Source organism: Myotis lucifugus, unplaced genomic scaffold (genome assembly GCF_000147115.1).
Source record: "Myotis lucifugus unplaced genomic scaffold, Myoluc2.0 scaffold_3, whole genome shotgun sequence".
Lineage (NCBI taxonomy): Eukaryota > Metazoa > Chordata > Mammalia > Chiroptera > Vespertilionidae > Myotis > Myotis lucifugus.
This window is the reverse complement of record NW_005871051.1, coordinates 13,425,530-13,448,853: the sequence shown is the minus strand read 5'-3', so window position 1 is coordinate 13,448,853 and position 23,324 is coordinate 13,425,530. Positions and strand designations below refer to the sequence as shown.

General features: G+C 38.4%; 1 protein-coding gene across 1 annotated transcript in view; it reads left to right on the top strand.

Moving 5' to 3' along the window:
* Window positions 1-23,324, top strand: part of ERBB4 (erb-b2 receptor tyrosine kinase 4) — a 542,534-nt gene that overhangs the window by 258,132 nt on the left and 261,078 nt on the right. The window contains exon 5 of the mRNA XM_023763286.1: window positions 10,070-10,135. Within this exon, the coding sequence (XP_023619054.1) occupies window positions 10,070-10,135 (66 nt within the window). The remainder of the gene's footprint in view (window positions 1-10,069; window positions 10,136-23,324) is intronic.

The following is a 23,324-nucleotide window of genomic DNA, read 5'->3' as shown; positions in this document are numbered from 1 at the left end:
GATACTTGCTTATGTATTGATTAAGAATATGGAATCAGGAACCAATGTTTCTGGACTCCAATTTCCAGGGTACCTCAGGCCTATCACTTACTGTGTGAGCTTGGACATATTATTAAACTTCCCTGGCCCCAGTTTTCTCATCTGTAGTATTACTTTTCTCCTAAGGTTGTCACAGGAAAGAAATCACCTAGAACAATGCATGCTGTGTGATAAAATGACATTACATCTAAGCTATGCCTAAATATTCAACGTGCTAGTTGATAGGGACTTTGATTCTATCTGGAGGATTTGCATTTCAGATGGTTACAGTACCAATATTATTTTTCAGGAATCAGTTCCCTAGGGAAGAATGATAGGTAATAGGGCTGATATTTAGGCCTAAATCATATTGTGATGGAATAGAATCGGTGTATATGCAGTGGTTTGCAAGATATATAGTAAATAACTCATTTTCCAGGTCTGTCTACTAGTACATCAACAAGAAACTCCACTGAAATGCCTGTTGATAGAATCCTATTTTTAAAATAAATTATAAATCTATTATTCTTGAATTTTAGATTTTGTGTATGAACTTCAAAGGCAAATTAATGAAAACATTTTATACCAAGACATTTTAGTCTCATTACTAACTGTAATGCCTTTTGGGGTCACTTTCTTATAACCTCCATCAATTTTAAAATCACATTTCATTCCTTAGGCTTACGGTGGCATTTTAGAAATGTGCCTGTTTACTAATGTGGTAGTTTTTATTTTAAGTGTGAGGGCTCAGAGGGGTGAATATATATCTACCCATATAGTTAAGTCCCTTTGGCAGCTGAGAGAATTGCAGGAACACAAGTAGAGACTTCTGGCTGCTATACCTCAGAGGAGTTTGTTTAATATAGTGCATGGAGCTACCTAATCTTTTCCAATTTGTTACCCATTTTTCTTTGTTATCTGTCTCGGGGATGTCTCTTCTCCCTAACTGACTGCTACAGGCTAGCAATCTATAACAAAAGCTCAGTCTCAATCTCAGATAAAATTTTTTTAAAAAGAGGCTGCGAGAGTAATGGTTCCAGCTATAATTATAAAGTTCCAAACTACAGACATGATAAGACCCTTCATTATTTGCTCATGGTGGAAGAAGCTGGGTTAGCACTCTAGTGTGAAGATATTGTCCTCTTAGTAAAAGAAATGTTGGGTTATTCAATGTGCGAAGCCTGCTGTGTTTTGAGAACTGTTAGAATCTTTCCGTAAGGAGATTGTCATAATTTCACCCATTTCGGTTTTCCCATGACAATACCCACTTCTTATTAATTCCTAGAGGAGATAGATCTATTCTTAGAGCTGTCAAGTGGAAGACAGATGAAAACAGAGACTGCTCATGTAGACTATGCCACACCCAGATGATGGGAACTTCTTTATGGTCAAAGAGTCCAGGACGTTGCTTCTCAAGTAGTATCTACTCTGACAGGATAAAAATGACTACTGTGGGAATATTCACGGTTCTCCCTTCCCTCCTGCTCAAACATTCTGTGTCTGCAAACCTGATCTTTCCAGCCCACCAGACCAAAATGTTTCTCACTCCTCCACACACACACCACAACCCCCCCCCCCACACACACACACAGTCTTCCTAGGGTATCACATTGCATACTCAGGATACATAATAAAACATGGACAGGGAATTATTTGACCATAAAGCTGTATGGAATAAAGTATTTAGGGAGGATGGCTTAGTTGACCAATAACATAATGATTCAGTGGGGGAGGATGGAAGGGTGAAAGCTTTATGAAAGGAGAAGGCACCAAAAGAGAAAGATCTTGGGGGTAGGGTTGTGGGGAATGGAAGACTCAGAAAGTGAGAGTTATGTGAGAAAAGTGAGAAAAGACTTAGAAATGTGGCCAATGCTTTGGATCCAATGAATGGTCTTTGAGAAGATTTAGTTTTCGTTTTTTTTGTTTGTTTTGTTTTTAGTAAAGTTCTTTTGGTTGAATTTTGGCTATTGAACCACCTGTGGATGGTTGCAGTTCCTCAGGGATCCATTTGCACCTCTAGTTAGCAAGCTCTCAGATGAGGGTCATGGAGCAGGAGAGATCCCAGCATCAATGACATCTAATCCTCTGCAGTTATCCAAAGATTAGTTCCACCCTTGGGTTCTTCTCTCTGTTCCTGACACATACTTTGAAATATTATATGCACCCATTCCCTCCTCCCATGTACACTAGCCTGAAATATATGAAAGTGTGGTATCCTAGGAGCAGAGTGAGATATCACTGTGCTTGGATTGTTAGTAACATCTCTGCTGAGGCTATGGCGTCTCAAACTTTGCCAAGGCATGCAGAGACCTCTGAAACCCAATTGTCCCTGTCTGCCAAGCCTGTCAAAGTGTCTATGGTGTCATATACACACCCCTTTCCTATTGCCTGACTGTGGTACCTACTGAAAATGTCAATTCTGTTTGCATAAACACTTCTGTCTCAGATGACTTGATTTGTCTGCCACATCACTGTCTCTGACTCTTGGTCTCTCTTTATTGTTCTCTAGTATTTTTATATACAACAGGAGGCCCGGTGCATGAAATTCATGCACGGGTAAGGTCCCTAGGCCTGGCCAGCCATCAGGGCCAATCTGTGGGGCGACTAGCAGGGCTATCGGTGGACCCCCACTTGCAACCGCCTTGGCTGGCCTGGGGCCTGCGGGCTGGGGCAGCTCCTGCATTGAGCGTCTGCTTCCTGGTGGTCAGTGCATGTCATAGTGACCAGTCGTTTCATTGGTTGGTCGATTTGCATATTAGGCATTTATTATATAGGATGTTGTGAGGGAGGGAGAAGGGAAATAACAGTGATTGAGACTTATTACATGCCAGACACTTTACTACACATGCTATTTCACTTAGTTACTTCTGACACATATAGGAAGCATTATCATGTATGTTTTAATACTGAGGAAAGTCAGTTCTTAGGTAAAGTTTCTTGCCTAAGCTCCCACCAACTATAAATAGTGGAAACTGAATACAGATTAAAATTATTTCAAAGGTTGTGTTTTCTACATTTTACCAGCACTTTAATGAATACTTAGACCAATAAATGGCAATATTATAAGTTGCTTACATACTCAATAGTATTTTCAAATATTTCATTTTCCCTAAACTAGGGCTGTAATTTCCTACTATAATTATAAATGCCAATTTACTAAAATGTGTTTCTATTGAATTGACATTTATTTTAGCCCCAGTTACTGCTGAATCTTAATAAGCAAGTAATAGAATCAAAATAAATGCCACTTAGAAACAAAAAGAAAGTACAAAAATGTTGACAAGCAAGTATGATGTTAAAAAGAGCTACTATGATACAATGCATCAAGTCTCTAGTTCCACTTTAAGGATGTTTCTGTTTTCTTACCTATAAAATGAGACAAATAATAATATTTATGCTATGATTTATTGTGTAAATTAAATGAGATACTATGTGTAAGACACTTGGTCTACTAGTTAGAATGTAGAAAGCACTCAATAAACTATAGATGATGTGGTGAAGTCGATGATGTTGATGATGATTTCTAGAGTGGGTTATGAAGCATTGTGTGAACTTCCACGTATGAGACAAACACTGAAATACAAAATCAAAAACAGAGTCAGCCATTATCAGAGTGAGCATTGAAATTCTGATTCATCTCCTGCAAAACAGACTCTGTGTATTTGTGTTGTGTGTGTTGATATGCCCATTAAATACTGATTTAAAATCACAATTGCAGAAACTTACATCGATCCTATTAAATTTCATAGGGTTACTTTTGGCTCATTACTTCATCTACCAATTGCTTTTTAATTCTGTATAGTTATTCAAGTATGAGCTATTGCTACCCCTTCTAGATCTGTGTCTTTTGCAAATCTTGTACCCTTATTTCAACTTAGTAATTAAAATGCCAATATGATAGATAAGGATGGAGGCCTTTGGCACACTGCTAGAACCAGACCATCAGTGTAGGCCAGAACTGACCATATAATGTTCTATCAATGTTCTGATACATGTGCCTGTCATCCAGAAATCCACACGCCTGTTCCAGATCCCACCATTGTTTAACAGAAGAGCATAAAAAGGACATGGTGAACTTATTTCTGCTATCCAAATCATTTCTCCAAGAGCTACAAATCTTCAGAAAAATAGGATGTAAAATTAGTGATACTTTCTTTTTTAAAATTTTTTTTATTAAGTTATTACATATGTGTCCTTATCCCCACGTTACCCCCCATCCCCCCCACTCATGCCCTCACCCCCCTGTTGTCTGTGTGCATTGGTTAGGCCTATATGCTTGCATATAAGTCCTTTGGTTGATATCTCCCCCTTAGACCCACCCTCCCCTGCCTTCCCACTGAGGTTTGATGGTCTGATCAATGCTTCTCTGTCTCTGGATCTGTTTTTGTTCATCAGTTTATGTTGTTCATTATATTCCATAAATGAGTGAGATCATGTGATATTTATCTTTCTCTGACTGGCTTATTTGTATTTCCATTTAAAAATATGCATTTATCTCCTACATGTATCAGCAAAATATTCCATAACACAAAGTGGTTAATTGAAATATTGTATGTCTGTAGGATGGAAGGTAAATCCTCCAAAAAGGAAAAAAAAAACAAAAAAACTCACAACAAACATATTTATTTAACACAGACCAAGGAGACATTCAAGCCCAGTTGAAATGTAAACCTTTTTTCCCCCCAAATCCTTCCTGTCCATTTTATTCATACATATAGCAAATACAATTATTTGCCATTTTTCTGTCTATTTCCTGCACCTTAAAGGCTCCTGGAAGACAGGGCACTCACTTTTCATCTTTTTATCCTCTGGCCAAGATAGGGACTGGTTTAGTGTAGACTTTCAATAAATGTTGTGCTTCCCTCTTTTGAATTATATGGTCATAAAAAATTATTATTCTCTCATTCATTCCCCAGTAAAAGTAGTTTTAAGAGGTCAAGTTTGCCATAGTTTAAAAGAACTGAAAGAAGAATCCAGAGATGTAACTGCATTGTCTTTAGCTAGAGGCAGTTTGAGGCTATAATCTTTTATGGTGGCCAGTGACTTCATATTTTGTAACTCTTCAACTGTTCTGGCATATTACTTGCAGAAAGCAATCCAGAGGTACAATTAAAACCCATCTCTGCTGTCAGTTCCACAAACAAGCAAAACTTCTAGCATGGATTTATGACGCTTATAAATATCAAAGTGGCTCAGGGACTCTAGTTCCTAAAAAAAGAATGCAAAGGCTACATTTTTAGTAACATCTGCTGGACAAGCATAAAAGATGACATTAGTCATATTGCTAACTTCTACGATGAATAATGCACTGTCAAAGCAGAGCTGATTGGCTGTGAATTAAAATAATGCCGATGTGCATATAAACCACACTTATTTTAAAAGATTTCAATGGTTGCTAAAGTTGCAGAAATATTTGTTTATAACTTTTATTTTATATTTTACCTCTCCGATTGAGCCAGAATGGCAGGAGATGGAAATGTTAATTCAAATGTTTGCTATCACTAACAGCTGTATTAGACAGTCAGATTCTTATTTTTAATTGGCATATTTTCTCTCATAGTTTTAAAAGAATTATTGCAATAAACAATAGAAAATAATTTGATTTGGACTTGGAAAGAGGCAGATTTGCATAGCACTGGCAAAGTGTTAGTGCCCCAAAACATGTCTCCTATTTACAGAGGCTAGTATCTGACTAATCCCTCTTTTTTGCTTTCCTCATCTTAAAAATGTACTACTAGAGCCCAGCCAGTGAGGTTCAGTGGTTGAGGATTGACCTATGAACCAGGAGGTCACGATTCAATTCCCGGTCCGGGCACTGGAGGCAGCTGATCAATGATTCTCTCCTATCATTGATGTTTCTCTCTCTCCCTCTCCCTTTCTCTCTGAAATCAATTAAAATATATTTTTTTAAAAAAATGTACTACTGGAGAAGTAGTTTATAAGACTGATTCACATTAAATTATTAGTGGTGTATATGATTTATTCCCCTCATGAAATCAGGCCTCCTGAAGCACTGTGTATCTTGAGAATAGAGGACAAGTTCTCCATAAGATATTCAGCAATAGTTAAAGTATTTCTCTTTTTGTTAGGAGACACACAAGGGACCCTCCAGAGGTCGGACTTATCCTCTCCACTGAAATGCTCTGAGCTGATTTCACTATAGATGTCACATGGAATGCAGCAGACTTCTGAGCCCCCAGGCATTACATTGGAAATGCCCAGACTCAACCTGGCTTTGTCCTTCTCTTCCTTCAGAGCTAGGAGTCTGTGAAGCATTCAGATTTACTGGCTTCTTTCCTTAAATCCATAGATAGTGAATATTGAATGCAGAGCAGTCAAAAAATTTTCCCTTCAAAATAATGCTGAATTAATTCTAAACTCTATTAGTGGAGTAACCATGCCCATTTCAGCCTATGTTAAGTATTACTTAACAGAGTTCTTAATATACAAACTTGGAAGGTACTCAAGAAATACGTATGGATAGGAGGATGGAGGAAGGTAAGAAAAAAGTTTATAGGTTTTGTATTTTTGTTTTTATTTTTCCTAATGTTAGATAGATAATTACTTAGGAAACCCTTTTTCTAACCTCCCATTTTTTGACACTTTTGTGTAGCAGAAATGTTTGGAACTAAAAGCTAAAACAGAATTTAAAACATAGTAAACTTAATAGTCCATAAAACCACACTACCCAATTGTATACAAGAATCAAACCAAGGTTGCAGGCATGAAAGTGTGGCAAATGCATTAATTCAAAAATATTTCCAGTTGGAGATTTTGATCAAATATTTTGACATTTACTTAATTGCAAAAGCTCAGTGAAAATAGTATTAGCACACGTGCTATGTATCACACAGTTTGGAAGACGAATGCTGAACTGAACGCCTGGGCAGATTCTACAGGGTCAAAGCTCTAGAGACAATGACATGAAGGGCAGGGCAGAATGAGCAACCATTTATAGAAGCGCATTCAATTCATGGTTCCGCAGTACATTTTGGGAAAAGAATGCTGAGATGTGATCACCTCCTTTGGGTTTGCCAAAGGGGTGGAGAGAATATAAATAAGATAGAGTAAAATCACAGAAGAGAAGCAATTGTTGGCTTCCTTTTATAGCAGTAAAAGATATTTATGTTTAAGTATTAATGAAAACTGCCCAACAAAGTCTTGTAGTGGCACATAGGCAGTCAAGGTTACACTATTTAAACTTTGTGTGTGGATGGTGAGGTGGGGGTGGGGGTGAGGTGGGGGAAGGACACTATATTACTTATTTCCAATTAGGTAGATATTGCATAATATTTACTGAAGGACCATAAGCAAATTCAAAATGTATATTCATAGTCCTTTTCTTCTTGCATCTAGGAGTAGGTCTTGGGGTAGTAATTTAAAAAAAAATATGTAATCCTGCCCAGCCAGCATGGCTCAGGGGTTGAGTATCAACCTATGAACCAGGAGGTCACAGTTCGATTCCCAGTCAGGGCACATGCCCTGGTTGCAGGCTCCATCCCCAGTGTGGGGCATGCAGGAGGCAGCTGATCAATGATTCTCTCTCATCATTGATATTTCTATCTTTCTCTCCCTCTCCCTTCCTCTCCAAAATCAATAAAACAATATTTAAAAATATATGTAATCCAATAAAAGAGGAACACTGAAAGGATTAAAATGTCTAATATTACTAAGCTTTTCCCCCCAGCTACAGAGAGTACTCTGGATACAATGAATGAAGTTATATATTTTATTAGCCCCAAACACAATTCGTCAAGTCAGAGTAAATGGGAGATCATCCTCTGCTTCAGATAGTTTTGGTTAACAGACCACTTAATGGGTCGATTTAAAGGATTTTAGCACATCTGAAGAAATACCAGAACATTAACATTAGCTGCTTTCTCATAAAATAAGTTTATACAAAAAAAAGAAAAGTTTTTACTGCTTCCCATTTTATTTCACAGAACTTTCTAATTTCCGCTGGTATAAATCAATTTGGATTTATTAGCTTTGTACGAAAGAACTCCAGTAGGTTTTTAATAATAATTATCGTTATCACTGATTAAAGTTATATTGTTCAGGCCAGATGGAGTCCTTTTCCTGTCAGCTAGAATGAGCTTGATTATGTAGTTATAATGTGTTTAGATCTAAATAAACAGATGGCCCAGTGACAGGATATTATACGCTGGTGATGTCAGCAGCAGCGCTTCACAAACAGAATTGCTTTAAATAAACTCTGGATCCTGGCACTTTTAAGAAGGTGACTGGAGTTGAGCCTAAGTGTTGTATTAACTTGATTAGTACTGTTCACTTGCAGAAGGGTCAACCATGAGGCCGGTCTGAGGTTTGGTCTAAAAAGTGTGTCTGCTGAACCTGTTCCTTAACTGTGAAAGCATTTAACTTAATACACATACTCAGTATCATAAGGAGAGAGAGAAAGAGAGAGAAGCTGCCCTAGTGTAAGAACTTCCAAGTTGAAGAGGTAAAAACTGTGGATCAAGAAAAGATGGAAACTTTGATAGAACCCCATTCCATAATTTTTACAACATGTTATAATAAAAGTCTTGACTAGCCATATACCCACTTGCAGTTGATATTAGAACATTAACAGAGCTTTCATCTTTAATCATTTTTCATGTCTACTATTTATTCTAAAAATAAGCCCACTCCATACCCTTGTACCAACAAAAATGTAGAGTGAGCCTATAAAATTCAGAAACAAACTTCAAAGAAAGTCATTATGTACAATTGCTTTAGCTAATGTTCTTTTGTTGAGTCCTTATGGGACTTTCTCTGTGGGACAACTGTATTTGCTGAGGCAAATATCCATGGTAGCATAGTCATCAAGAGGAAGATGCCACTGCAGGAGATAAAGGCTGCTATTTGAAAATGAAGGTAGTAACAATAACAATTTTAGAGGAGGATATCAAATAATGAAATTAAGATTTCAAAAAAAAGCTGTTTAAATGCTTAAAATTTATATATGAAGCCCAGACAGAACTAAGAGGTTACCAGTTCAATTCCCAGTCAGGGAATGTGCCCAGGTTACAAGCTTTATCCCCAGTAGGGGGCATGCAGGAGGCATCTGATTAATGATTATCTCTCATCATTGATGTGTCTATCTCTCTCTCCCTCCTGCTTCCTCTCTCCAATCAATAAAAATATATTTTTTAAAATTTATATTAAGATACTGGTTCATACATTGGCCCTGTACACTGAGGGCAAGGAGAGATGGAAGAAAGAGGCAGACAACTCCAGATTTGTAGGTGGCAGGTTTAATAAGCCAGGGAATTGATATATGAAGCTTGTCTTTGGCCACAAGATGAGTAGACTTCCACACACTCCCACTAGAATCTTAAAAGTTCATATAGAGGCCTTAATGGGTTCAGTCATGTATTCAGTCCAGATGTTCTCAACAACACCTACTCTCTCTAGGCTACACCCTTGTAACAACCGCTAGCTTGGGAACATCAGCCAGGATGTACATTCCAAGGACAGGGGCGAAGTGAGGGTGTTCTAATTGCCCAGGTCCAGCTCAAGGTTCAAGTGATGGTCAAGTCCTTTTGACAATTTCCTACAATTAAAGATAATCTAAATGATGTATGCAACCTTTTATTCTGATTGTTTGTTATGTGTTTATAAGAACATATTCTTGTTTTCATAGACTTTAACTTAAGTGTTGACTTAATCCTTAATAACTGTTGGTATCAGTAAGCCATGCACTTTAGAAATTATATCCAATACAATAGGTCATAAGCATAAAACTGTTCAGTAATCAAAGTAAAATGTATTTAATGTAAATATTTCCTCCTTACTAGCTGGTAAAATGCATAAACTCATTGATTTCCTTTTTTATAAAATGATTAGAAGATTTTGAATATGAAGAGATTGTTTTTCACGTCACATGCATTTGACATTCAGGTTTTGTTACTTAAGCAAGCGTTTTAGGAGCTATGCTTCAACTCTAGTATGACTAAAAAATCCTCATAAAGGAGCAAAAATATTTCATTAGGGGAGATAAAGTCAAAGAATGAGAGGTTATAATGTGAATGTGTTTTTGCCTCTTCTGTAGGTGGACGTTGCCATAAGTCCTGTACCGGCCGATGCTGGGGACCCACAGAAAATCATTGCCAGACTTGTAAGTGCTCAACTAGTAGAGAGCATAGACTTGAAATGGTCAAGTCATTTTAATAATTGATGATTTTCAGCTGTCTGGGGATAAGAAACATGAAAATGAGTTTTTGCTTCCTTGTGGTGTATGTATCTGTCCCATCTTCCACTCAAAGGTTAGCAGGCTTTGCAATGCACCTTGATTTTTTCACTTCGTGCATATGTGCATGCATTTATTTGTGGGGATAATTCCTAGAAGTGGCCATTGCAGGGTCAAGGATATGTGTGTAAGAAATTTGATAGAAATCACCAACATGGAGATGTTGTTCTCTATAAAGTTTGTAGCAATTTCCTCTGCCAAGAGCAATGCATGTACGTGCCTGTTTCCCTATTCCCTGGGCAAAGCAGTATGATATCAAATCTGGGTCTTTGAAAAAAGGTTAGAAGAAGCATAGTATATCAGAGTAGACTTAAATTAACTTATTTCATAAAAACAATGTTTTAGGGCAAAGTATTGACAAGAATTTTAAGCAGGACTTTAAGATTGGATTACTGTTTGAAATAAGTATACTACCTATAATATTTTAGACAGTGTTTTAATAGCATCCTACCAAGGTACAGGAGAGCCTGATTCCACTCTCACAGAATGAAGAGTAATGATTCAGAACAAAATGTTAACAGAACTGAAGGTTAAGAGATCCTGTAATAAGAGTAGATATTGACTCAGGCTAGACCAATAGGATTCTCTCCCTAGACAATTTGGACTTGGGATCCAGATGCTGGTGGCACAGCCTTAGAAACTTGAACTTGAAGAGATGTTAAACCTAGTAGAGGTTTATATTTTAAACCATGTGTTAATGAGAAACAGAAATGGCCAGTCTTCAGTGACTCAGAAGAATAAATCAGCCATACAGAAGCTAACAGAATGAGAGAAAGAGAGAGAGAGACAGAGAGAGAGAGAGAGAGAGAGAGAGAGAGAGAGAGAGAGAGAGAGAGATTTCTCTGACCTTCATGTGGTTCAGCTGCACTCTATTCTTGATGCCTTAAGAAACAGTGCTTTTCTAGTTCATTTAAATGACTTGCCATGAAGTGGGGATGAGAATGAGTCTTGTAAGAAAAGCATCACACCATAGCTCATGTATGAAATCATCAGCCAAGAAGTCATTTAATCCACCTAATTTTTCAGCATAGACATTAACTTTACTATATAACCTAAAATTTAATGGTCAGTGTGCCTACTCCACAGAATCAATAAAATTTTTAAATATATTTTATTGATTTCATATAGAGAGATAGAAACATTAATGATGAGAGAGAATCATTGATCGGCTGCCTCCTGCATGCCCCACACTGGGGATGGAGCCCACAACCTGGGCATGTGCCCAGACTTGGAATAAAACCGTGACTTCCTGGTTCATTAGGTCAACACTCAACATGGAGCCACACCAGCCAGGCAGAATCAATAAAATTAAATTCAATAGACATTTATATGTATTTGATATGTACAAGTCTAAATTTTGGATTAGTTTTCATTCACATAGATCTGTATAGTGTATAAAACATTTTCATTTTAAAATTTGTTTTTACAATATTCTTATGAGTTAAAAAGGCTTAGTTATCATTAACCTCTTTTTAACAATTGGGGAAATATAAGCTGAGAAAATTATTCAAGGAGATGTTAAATTTACACACTGTTTCCTGTACACCATATTGCATAGCACAACTTAGTGGGAGAAGACATTAGATTTCAAGTCAGACAAATGAAACAAACCCCAGTTGTTTCCACTTCCTAGCATGAAAAAGTGACTTAATCTTTTTAAATCTCAGTTACCAAATCTATAAAATAGAAATAATTGCACTTTGCTCAGAAGAAGTTGGCTCTATTGGAATCCAATCCAATCCAGTAATGTAGTTGAAATGCTTTAATATTTTTGGCATATACTAAGGACCTAATAAAGAATAGCTAATATTATCATAAACTGAAGGAGAGACTCTTAGAAAACATAATCTTACTTAAATGTGAATGAATGGAAAAGCTCCTGGAGCCCAGTCCCCCCTTGTGAAGGCTCCTGACCATTGTGGCTGGGAAAAGAAGAGCCCAGGATTGAAGAGGAGGCTCCTGAAGTGGAGGCTGGTTGCCCTTGACATTTATTCTTGCTCTCTCTCTCCTAGTTTGAGTTACTTGAAAGGGAAATTGCTCATCCATATTTAAAGAGCCCAATATCCTGAGGCAAAATGTATTTTGCAACTACTCAAAGATATACATACTTATTGTAGAACCTGCATTTTAGAAATATGGTCATATATTTTTGAGAATTAGATCTCATGAGAGATTCCATAGAGACATGAGACCTCCAGAGTTCCATAGAGATGTAACATACATGAGCAAAAAAAAAATTTAATGTGAAATATCTAGACTTATTTTAGATTTTTGATGATCCTTCTGTTAATTAAACTGTTTCTTCTCCTTAGGCCTACTTGAGACGCACTATCTCTGAATCCTAATTGACCGTTTAAGAAATTCGAAAGCATACATTGTGCAAGTTTTTGAAAATATTGAGCTCTTGTTGATTGACCACACAAAAGTACATTGTAACATTTGAAAGACATAGTCTTATATTATTCAGAAATGACTTTTTTTTTAATCTTCACCCAAGGGTGTGTGTATATATATACACACACACACACTAATAAAAGAGAAAGATGCAAATTGACCATCCATCCATGATACCCACAAGCCATGCCCACCAGACAATCAGAAGTGAGTATGCAATTAACTTGACAAAGATGGCGGGTTAATTTGCATATTCAGGTGTCAAGTGCCCTGGGAGGCAGCAGCAGCCACGGGCTCCCAGGACCATCGCAGGCCTGGGAGGTGAGGCCGGCCGAGCCTAGCCACACCCGCGGCCTCCCGGGACCTTCACCAGCAGAGTGCAGAGCAGGAGAGAAGGCAGAGAGCGGGAGGTTTGGAGGACTTGGCAGAGCAGGAGGCCGCTGGACATAGAGCAGAGTGAGAGAGAGGGTGGCTTGGAGGGCATGGCTCCCTCTGTCAACCCAGCTTCTTCATCATAGCTGTGGAAACTGACCGCAGGGAGGAGGAAGTCCCACCCCCACAGAATCATTTTTTTCATTGATTTTCAGAGAGAGGGAAAGACAGAGAGAAACACCAAAGTGAGAGAAACACATCAGTTGGTTGCCTCCTGCATGAGCTCTGACCAGGGCCCGGGCCTGGGAGGAGCCTGCGACCTAGGTACATGCCCTTGTGCCCTTAACCAGAATTGAACCCAGGACCTTTCGGTCCATAGGCCAAGGCTCTATCCACTGAGCCAAATTGGCTAGGGCATGATTTCTTTTCTTAATGACCAAAATACATTCAGGGCTTCTCTGGGATATTCAACTTCATGATTTGCCAAGTATTTTCTTATTTTTTAATGGATAATTATTCTTTGAGACTCTTAATACATTAGGAAAGAATAGTAAAGGTACTTAAAATCCCCACACTTCCACTAAGGAATCCAATGTTAAGAATTGTGTTCATTCACCACATCTTATCAATGCTGACATCTTCCCGCAGGTGTCGCCTCCAAAACAGCATAGGTGCCAGGAATTATCCCCAGTAAGAGTAAATAGTGAGAAATGGGAGGAAAGAGAAATTATTCAGGCTCTGGAAGAACTAATCTGTGATAATGAATGACTTGTAAGGGTGAAATAAAGCAAAGAGAGGTGATCAGTAAGAGATATCTCTGAATAGAGATATGGGAAAATAAAAATGCGGTAACAATGGTAAGCTTGAAGGAAAGTCTGCAAGGGGCAGAAGTTTGTTTAAATGTTAGTTTTTAATTACAGTTTACATTCAGTACTACTTTGTAGGAGTTTAAAGTGTACAGCATAGTGGATAGACAATCATGTATGTTACAAAGTCCCCCCCCCTTCCATATCTCAAGTACCCACTGGCACTGGATATACCCATTACAATACCATTGACTATATTTCCCATAATGTACCTCACATTCCCATGACTATTTTTTTAATACTAATTTGTACTTTTTAATCCATTCACCCTTTTTGGGTGAATGGATTAAAAACTCTTCCAAACCTCACCCCTCTGGCAACCATCAGTCTGCTTTTTGTGTCTGTGAATTTGTTTGTTTGTTTGTTTGTCTGTTTTGCTCTTTAGATTTCACATAGAAGTAAAATTATATGGATGGATCTAGAGGGTATTATGCCAAGTGAAATAGAGAAAGGGACAAAAGTTTTAAAATAACAAATGAAAAAGAATAGATTTAGTGAAATGAGAGTATGAATAAATTGACAACTTACTATGGACAACAACTTATACATGCCTATAGAAATTTTAATAAAGTTTTGTAAATTTTGTTAAATTTAGTAACATGTTGAGACTTATTTTGTATACTGGTTTGTGTGCTATATTTAGATTTCATTGCATGTAGAATAATTTAAGTTTGTTATTGTTCTTCTATGGTTTTATATAATGTTCAGCCTACTAACTGCAGCACTAGCATCTATTTTTAAACGTTTTTCTAAACGTTTTTCTAAACGTTATTTTTATAAATACATTTCTAATGGAAAAACCTTAGAAAACCGAAAGAATTTTATAAATATTAAAGTAAGAAAATCATGCTTATAGAATCTAGCCACGTGTTGTTACTGTTTTACTTCATGATTCTGATTTTCTAAAGTGACTTGAATTTATTCTCCTTAAATTCTTTCTGATGTTACAGCATCATGGCCCTAAAAACCTAACAAGACTCCTTACGTAATTGCAATAGGTCAACATAGAGCTCATGATTCGGTACTGAGAGCTGCATTACATGTAGAGAAGTGACTCAGGCTTGAAAGATCTTATAAGCTCAGTTAAATCATGGCCGCATTACTCCACAACACAGCTTAACCTTAAGTAAATTGATTTGGTGGATTAATATAGTCATGTCAGGGGAGACAAACTTATCTGCTATGTCAAGTCTGAAGCTTATAGAATTGTATTTAGCAGGCTTACTGGTCAGAATGACAACTCTCTCTAGTCATAAGAACTGAGTCCTGAGCTACAGAGGTTTAGGTGTGAGAGAGACTCAGCTTTAAGAAGTAAATAATAATGATTAAAAGAACAATGTTATCTCTGTGCCTGCAAGATATATAAGGCACACCTATCTCATGTAAAGTAGATACCACATGTCCCTTTTTATCTTTGAGCACAGTATCAGGTCAGCTCTCTCCAGTCACCTATTAGGCAGTGTGGATTTTCATTTTATACATTCCTTTTGTCCTCCTAGACCCGGTGTCACCTCCTTAAGACACTGCATTTTATTTTTATTTTTAGAAGGAGGAGAACGTATCAAAACATTAGAGTTTGATTCCCCTCATCGTTGCATACATTTTGCATTAAAGTAGTTATAATTGTCTTCAACTGAAGGTTATTTAACTAAAATATTCTCTGCTGATTACCACTTGCTATACTCTTCAGTCTTCTAAGTTGTTTTGCATATGATATTTCTTGCTTTGAAACTAATTGAAAAATGTAAGTACATTTGACAATAGCATGTTTCAACTACTGGAGTGAATAGATATACTCTGATCATTGAAATGTCTATGAAATTGATTAAAGCTAATTCATCATTTTAACCAAAGGAAAACTACATTGTGAAATTCACCCATTACTTCTACAATATTGTTTCTAGCTAGATTACCTCAAAATATTTTTAAATTAAAAATAGAACAGCATTAAAATTAATAAAAGCCGTGTATTCGTTCTGCTGTAGATAATGGTGAATGGAGCACTTTATTGTATTGGCAAAATGAAACGAGTTCCAAACAACACTTCATCTTATTTATTGTTTCTATGAAGATATTATAGAACTTACTAGGAAAAATTTAGAAAAGTATTGAACATTTTCCTCAATAATTAATTATATGTATGTACAAACAAAATTACTTTCAATAGTGGTAATATATAAAAACTTTTAGTTTAATAATAGAAACAAAACAAAAACAAAACCACCATGGCCTAGCTATGGACTCTATTAACTACTAGGGCAAACTGTAGAGGAAGTATACATATGGTATATATACTTTTACCTGTTCTAAATATATCTGGAATTTCTTTGAAGAGAATGTTACAAATCTGAGAAGATAATTATATATTTTGGGTCCTCAAATTTTCAGCAAGCAAGAAAATGTAGCAATTCAAAATGAAAATGTACTTTTCTTCATGAAATTTCCAAAAGTAGTAGTAAAACCAAAATGAGAAATTATAAATATAATAATAAACTAGCCGAACCGGTTTGGCTCAGTGGATAGAGCGTCGGCCTGCGGACTCAGGGGTCCTGGGTTCGATTCCGGTCAAGGGCATGTACCTTGGTTGCGGGCACATCCCCAGTGGGGAGTGTGCAGGAGGCAGCTGATAGATGTTTCTCTCTCATCGATGTTTCTAACTCTCTATCCCTCTCCCTTCCTCTCTGTGAAAAACCAATCAAATATATTTAAAAAATAATAATAATAAACTAATGACACCCACATAAATGCATGCACACACAAATTATTTAAAATGTTATTGTTTTTAGTGGTGCAAATGTTGTTTAAAAAGAAGGTGCCCCTGTGGTAAATATCCAATCCGAGCAGAGAAAGGCCAAGTGGGAGCCAATGGGGAAAAGAGAAAGAGCTGAGCCAGCAGGCTCGATCAATCAGGATAACAGCTAACCTTTGTGAAAAGTCAACGGTTTTAATTAAAACTCCTGTATTTTACTAATAACTTTGAATGTCCATAAGCCTTCTTATTGATTTTCTATTTCCATTTTTGTGTTTGCAGTTTCTGAAGATATTGTAAAAATTAATGGAAACATTATAATGGTTTGATTACTTGCATACATTTCTAAAATTATGCCCATCTAAAACATTTCCAAAAGATACCCAATAATTTGCTTGTAAAAAATAAGAGAAATATTTTTTTTTCTAATATGCTGTTGATATTGCTATAAGTTGATTATATTTGTTGTAATTTGGTGACCTTTTTTAAAGATTTAAGAGAATGGGATGTTTTTCATTTTAACTACAGAAGATATAGTTATATTAAAAGTTCTATAAAATACATTTGAATTCAAGAGAGATTGCTTAATGCCATGTTAAAGGCTCAAGGGATATAAAGAAAATATATAAAGCTGTGCTTGTTCTCTGGAAATGTCTTAAGGTATAAGACAAAGATGAAGAATGTTTGAAAAGGGGGCATCAGGAGGCTAGAGATGTAGTTCTAACTCTAAACTTAATTTCAAGGATCTCGGTTTCCTCAAGTTCCCTTATCAACACAATAAAAATATTGAAAACAATGATACCTGTTCTTGCTTCTTACATGGTTAGGATATTTGCATGTGTGTGCCTGTATACTCAGTGATTAGCTATAGATCATATACACATAGACGTAGACATTGACATAGATACAGGTAGTTTGGGGGATTGATTTATGTCCCTTTTTGCCTACTGATAGTGATACAGTCACTGGGAATGCCGGAGCCACTCTCCCTCAGCCTATACTACTGGTGGCCCACCCCACAGACATTTTTGGACCAGAGTCAACATTGTGGCTAGACCAGACTTTGTGATTGCAAGACATAACTCAGCAACAACCATCAGAGAACTTCAATAAAACAATGATAATGCTAATTATTCCCAGGTCCCTGAGGGGACAAGGCAGGCCCAATGGCCACACAAAAAGGTCATGGGGAGGGGAAGAGAGAGAGAGAGAGAGAATGAGGATGTGAACATGGGGCTCTGCTTCTATTGGAATCCAGGGTCAGATGCCTAGAGTTTCATGGATTCACTGTTCCTTGGCCAATTTAAAACATAAGAATAGGAATTCGTGAATTCGTATGTGGAAAGGAAAAAGTGGGCTCACTTAAATTGTCAGTCACCTAGGTTACCAGGGCTTTCTAAAAAGGGAACTTTATGGGTGGGGGTGGCGGCCTAGCTTCTTATCTAGGTGTGGTAATAGGAGTGTGTCATATAGCTGACCGTTTGTTTATTTGTGATAGATGTCTTCAAAAGCAACGCCTTGGTTAACTTTATCAAAAGCTTAGTATCAGGCACTTAACTACACTACTGCAAGCTGTGGTTTGGTGCAGGGAGATAATCTTACCTGATCTGCAAGATTGGAGAGTGAATCCAGCACATTGGAAGGGTTACTGACAGGACACTGAGCAGAATAGTCAGAAATATTGGAATTGCTCTGTGAGAAGAAAAGTCATAGTTTGAAAACATTCTTCCTCATATACTTGGAGTGCGTGTTTGTAGTGGTTCCACTTTAAGATTATTATACTGAGATCGTGGACTTGAATGTTGGCCCCATCTGGGTCTCAGTGTCCTCCTCTAAAATCAATAGGTTAAACTCAGTCATATATGAGGTTTGATAAAGTGCTAAGTATCAAATAATCTTATCTTTGTAGCTTTCACCATTAATTTGAATATCTTAGTTTTCATTACTCATCACTCATAATTGTGTTGTTACATAAAATTACTCCAGAACAAATTATGTTTCAAGAGTGTAAAGCAGAGATGTGTAGATCATTTTAGTTTTTCAATATTATATTTAAAATCGCTTCTGAAACTATCTTCCTCCCACTCCCACCCCATTCGGTCTTTAAATTGAGATACCTATTATTTGTGGCTCTTAATGTAAACATATTAGTGAAGATATATAGGATTCTGGAAATTAATTTAAAACCCTACTTTATGATAAGTTATGCAACCCAGGATAAGCTAGTTAAATATTTTTTAAATGTTAACTTCTTCATCTGTAACAGTGGGATAATTAATTTGCTCTGTCAAGTGTATAGCTTATTTCATATTATAGATTTTTTAAGGCCATATAACTCAAGTACATAGACTTGAAATATAATAATGTATTTCCATCAATGAAGACCTTTGCCCCACCCTATATTTTTCCACAAAGTGATTACTATATGGTAACAAGTTTGGTATATATGTGTGTGTTTACAGGTATATTTATTCACAGAAATGTTCCTTATTAATGGACATTTAGATTACATTGTATTAGTCTTAGTTACATCCAGTGAACATTTAAAATATACTAGTGACCTGGTGCATGGATTCGTGCACATTGAAGGGAAATTAATTAGAAGGTGGCCGGCCAGGCAGGACTGGGCGAGAAGGGCTGGACATGCCCTGGAGCCAACCTCCCGTGGTCCCTCCCTGTCAGGCTGCACCTGGGGTAGAGCCATGGCTCCAAGCGCATCTGCGGGGTCCCTCTGGCAGGTGGGGTCCCTTGGCCTGGCCTGCGGAGATCAGGGCATAACTGGCTCTCTGACATCCCCTGAGGGGTCCCGGAGTGCGAGAGGGCACTCTGCAAAGCTGCTGTCGTACAGGGTGTGGAACGCAAATGCAAGTGTGCAGTAAACCAGATTTGGAGCCAACAGTGCCCCAGCAACAACATAACCCATGGCTGAAGATGATGGAATCACGTGGCCCTGCGAGGAATCGGGCTCCCTCCTCTCTGGTTTCCAGGTGTGTCACCCGAGAACTGCTGCTGCCAAGTCACTGCAGCTTGGCAGCTCCTGTGTTGAATGTCTGCCCCTTGGTGGTCAGTGCACATCATAGTGATCAGTGGGACAGTAGGAGGGACACTTAGCATATTAGCCTTTTATATATATAGATAGTTGTCCATATGCGCCCATTTTTTATATCAGGTTCCTAGAAATAGAAGTGTTTGATCAACGTGAATTTACATAAACGAATTTGATAGAGACAAACTACTCTTCAAAAATCTTGTATCTATTTAGACACACACCAGTAGTTTTCCCAATGTTTTATCCACATCAAAACTAGATATCATTTCTTTTGTATTTAGGAATTATACACACAGTGCCCTTATTTCCCGGTTTTAATTCATAGTTCCTGGATTATAACTGAGGCCCAACAAGTTTTTTTTTTACATAATTATTAACCTTTTCTAAATATCTTAAACTTTCCATTTATATTTTTGGCTCATTGTTCTACTCCATTTTGCTATGTAAGACTTTTTTTTTTTTACACATAATCATTGTAAATACTTATCTATAATAATAAAAGCATAATATGCAAATCAACTGAACAGCCAAATAGCGGAACAGCCATCTGGACGAACATGCTATAACACCCACTGGCGCCAGCCCAGCCAAGGCAGGTGTGATGTGATTGGTCGGGGGCCCTGCCATTGCCCCATCATCGCCCTGCAGAGGGAGGCCCAGGCCACCAACCAGCAAGCTGCGGTGGGTAGGCAGGGCCTCCCTTGCAGGAGTGATCCATCAGGGGCTCCATGATGGGCAGGGACTACCTCTTCGGAGCAATCAATCTCGGAGCCCTGCTATCGATCACCCCAAAGAGGGAGGCACAGGATACCCAGCCAGTGGCGCTGTGGTGGGTAGCCTGGGCCTCCCTCTGTGGGGGCGATCCATCATGGGTCCCTCAGCCCGGCCTGTGCCCTCTCGCAGTCCAGGACCCCTCAGGGGATGTCTGCCTGCTGGCTTAAGGTGGCAGTTAGGCATCCCTCTGGCAGTCCGGGGTTCTCGAAGTCTGGGATCCCTCGCTCCTTACTGCCCACCTGCAGCCAAGGCGGGAGAGGCTTATGCCACCATTGCTGCATTCATTGTGCTCACTGCACTTGCCAACCATGAGTCCAGCTTCTGTTAGAATATTTGGTATTTAAATGTTACACATCTGATTTTCATGGATATTTTGAATGAATCCCCATTCCCAATTTCAAGTTTACTCACCCTAATATAATGAACATTTAACTTCCCAGGTTTTATCTTTTGTATTATACAATCACAGTTAGTGATGTACCACCAGTGAATAAGCTCATTAATATCTGACTGAAATATTTTAATGCACCCAATGTAGCAATTTAGAAAGGTTAGTAAATACAGGAAAAAACACTAATGAATTAATATTCAAGCAAGGATAGAAATTAATATAACCAAAGCAATTATAAGTTAATGTTCCCATGGAGGCTAAGTGAGTTATCTCATTGATTTCAGGAAGTGTTTTTGTTTTGTTTCTGTCATAATAAAATATGAGTATAGCTTGATGCTTTTAATTCATAGTAAGTAATGTTTATTAATCAACTAATGCCCTTAAATGGATTTTACACAGAGAATGTTTTTTTTCTAAAAACAAATCTTACATAATGTGAAGAAATGTTTCTTAACTATGTCACATCACTGTTTAGAGATTAAGTGTATTTTATCCTTTTTGCTTACTTATATTATTACTAGAAGCCTATTGCACGAAGATTCACACAATAGGCCTTCCTTCCCGTGGCTGCTGGCACTGGTTTTCCTCCGGCACCCGGGACCCAGGCCTTTGGTCTGCCACAGCGGAGAAGCCAAGCCTCTAGGCTAGGCTTTTCCCCTCCGGCCGCAGCAAGGCTTGGAGAAGCCAAGCGTCTTCAGTCTTAAGTCTTTAGTCTTGAGTCTTTAGTCTTCACTCTGGCCAGAACCTTCAGTCTTCACTCTGTGCCTGCATATGCAAATTAACTGCCGTGTTTTTTTTGTTAAGTTAATTTGCATAGTCCCTCTGATTGGCTGGTGGGCGTAGCAGAGTGACACCAATTTGTATGTTTCTCTTTTATTAGTGTAGATATGTCAAGCAAACACTTTCAAAATATATTTCATGTTTTTTGAACTTTCTTTTTAAAAAATACATATTTTTATTGATTTAAGAGAGGAAGAAGAGCAAGAGAGAGATAGAAACATCAATGATGAAAGATAATAAATTTACAGCTGCTTCCTGCACAACCCATATTGGGGATCAAGCCCCCAGCTCAGGCATGTCCCCTGGCCTGGAATTGAACAGTGACCTCCTTCCTGGTTCATAGATCCATGCTCAACCACTGAGCCACACCAGCCAGGCTGAATTTTCAATTGGTATTAAGGCATGTGAAAACCATGATGCCAAAAAGTGCTATTTTTAGTGTTATATGTATCTCACTTTTTATTTTTTTATTTTTATTTTTTTAATATATTTTATTGATTTTTCACAAAGAGGAAGGGAGAGGGATAGAGAGCTAGAAACATTGATGAGAGAGAAACATCGACCAGCTGCCTCCTGCATACCTCCCACTGGGGATGTGCCCGCAACCAAGGTACATGCCCTTGACCAGAATCGAACTCAGGACCCTTCAGTCCACAGGCCGATGCTCTATCCACTGAGCCAAACCGGTTTGGCTCACTTTTTATTTTTAAAATCAATGCTAGACGGATTTTGAAGCAAATCCTGTAATTTAATTATCTTTCAATAGCTTAAATAAAAAAATTAAAAGTAATGACTTAGAGAGATATTTCTTTGCATGTCCCTCAAATGGAATGGCATATCTAAGATCAAAGTGTCCTAAAAAATATGAGATATATGACTACTATATAAAAGAAATAGCTGTTTTGAAAAATTTAAAGTTGACTCAACACATATGATGTAATTATTTAAAACACATATTTTAAAACTTCCACAGTAGAATATTATTATAGAAAATAAGATTGTACTCTTAGATTATAATTATAGCATATTATTTTCATAACTAGAGGCCCGGTGCACAAAAATTTGTGCACTCAGGGGGTTGGGGGTTCCCCAGCCTGGCCTGTGCCCTCTCGCAGTCTGGGACCCCTCGGGAGATAACGACCTGCTGGCTTAGGCCTGCTCCTGGGTGGCAGAGGGCAGGCCCAATCCCTAGGTGCAGCCCCTGGTCAGGCTCAGAGCAGGGCCGATTGGGGAGTTGGGGTGCCGCCCCGTCATGCACAGAGCAGGGCGGATCGGGAGGTCAATGCCACCCTCAGTCACGCTTAGGGTAGGGCCGATTGGGGGGTTGGGGCACCGCCCCCTGTCACACTCAAGGCAGGGTCGATGGGGATGTTGTGGCGCCACCCCCTGTCACGCACAGAGCAGGGCAGATCAGAGGGTTGGGGCGCTGCCCCCGTCACTCAGAGCAGGGCCAATCAGGGGGGTTGGGGCTCCGTACCCTGTCACTCACAGAGCAGGGCCGATCAGGGGGTTGGGGAGCTCCCCGCTGTCACGCACAGAGCAGGGCCATCAGGGGGTTGAGGAGCTCCCCCCTGTCACTCACAGAGTAGGGCCGATAGGGGAACTGGGGCACCACCCCCTGTCACACACAGAGCAGGGCGGATCAGGGGGTTGGGGCGCTGCACCCTGTCACACTCAGGCAG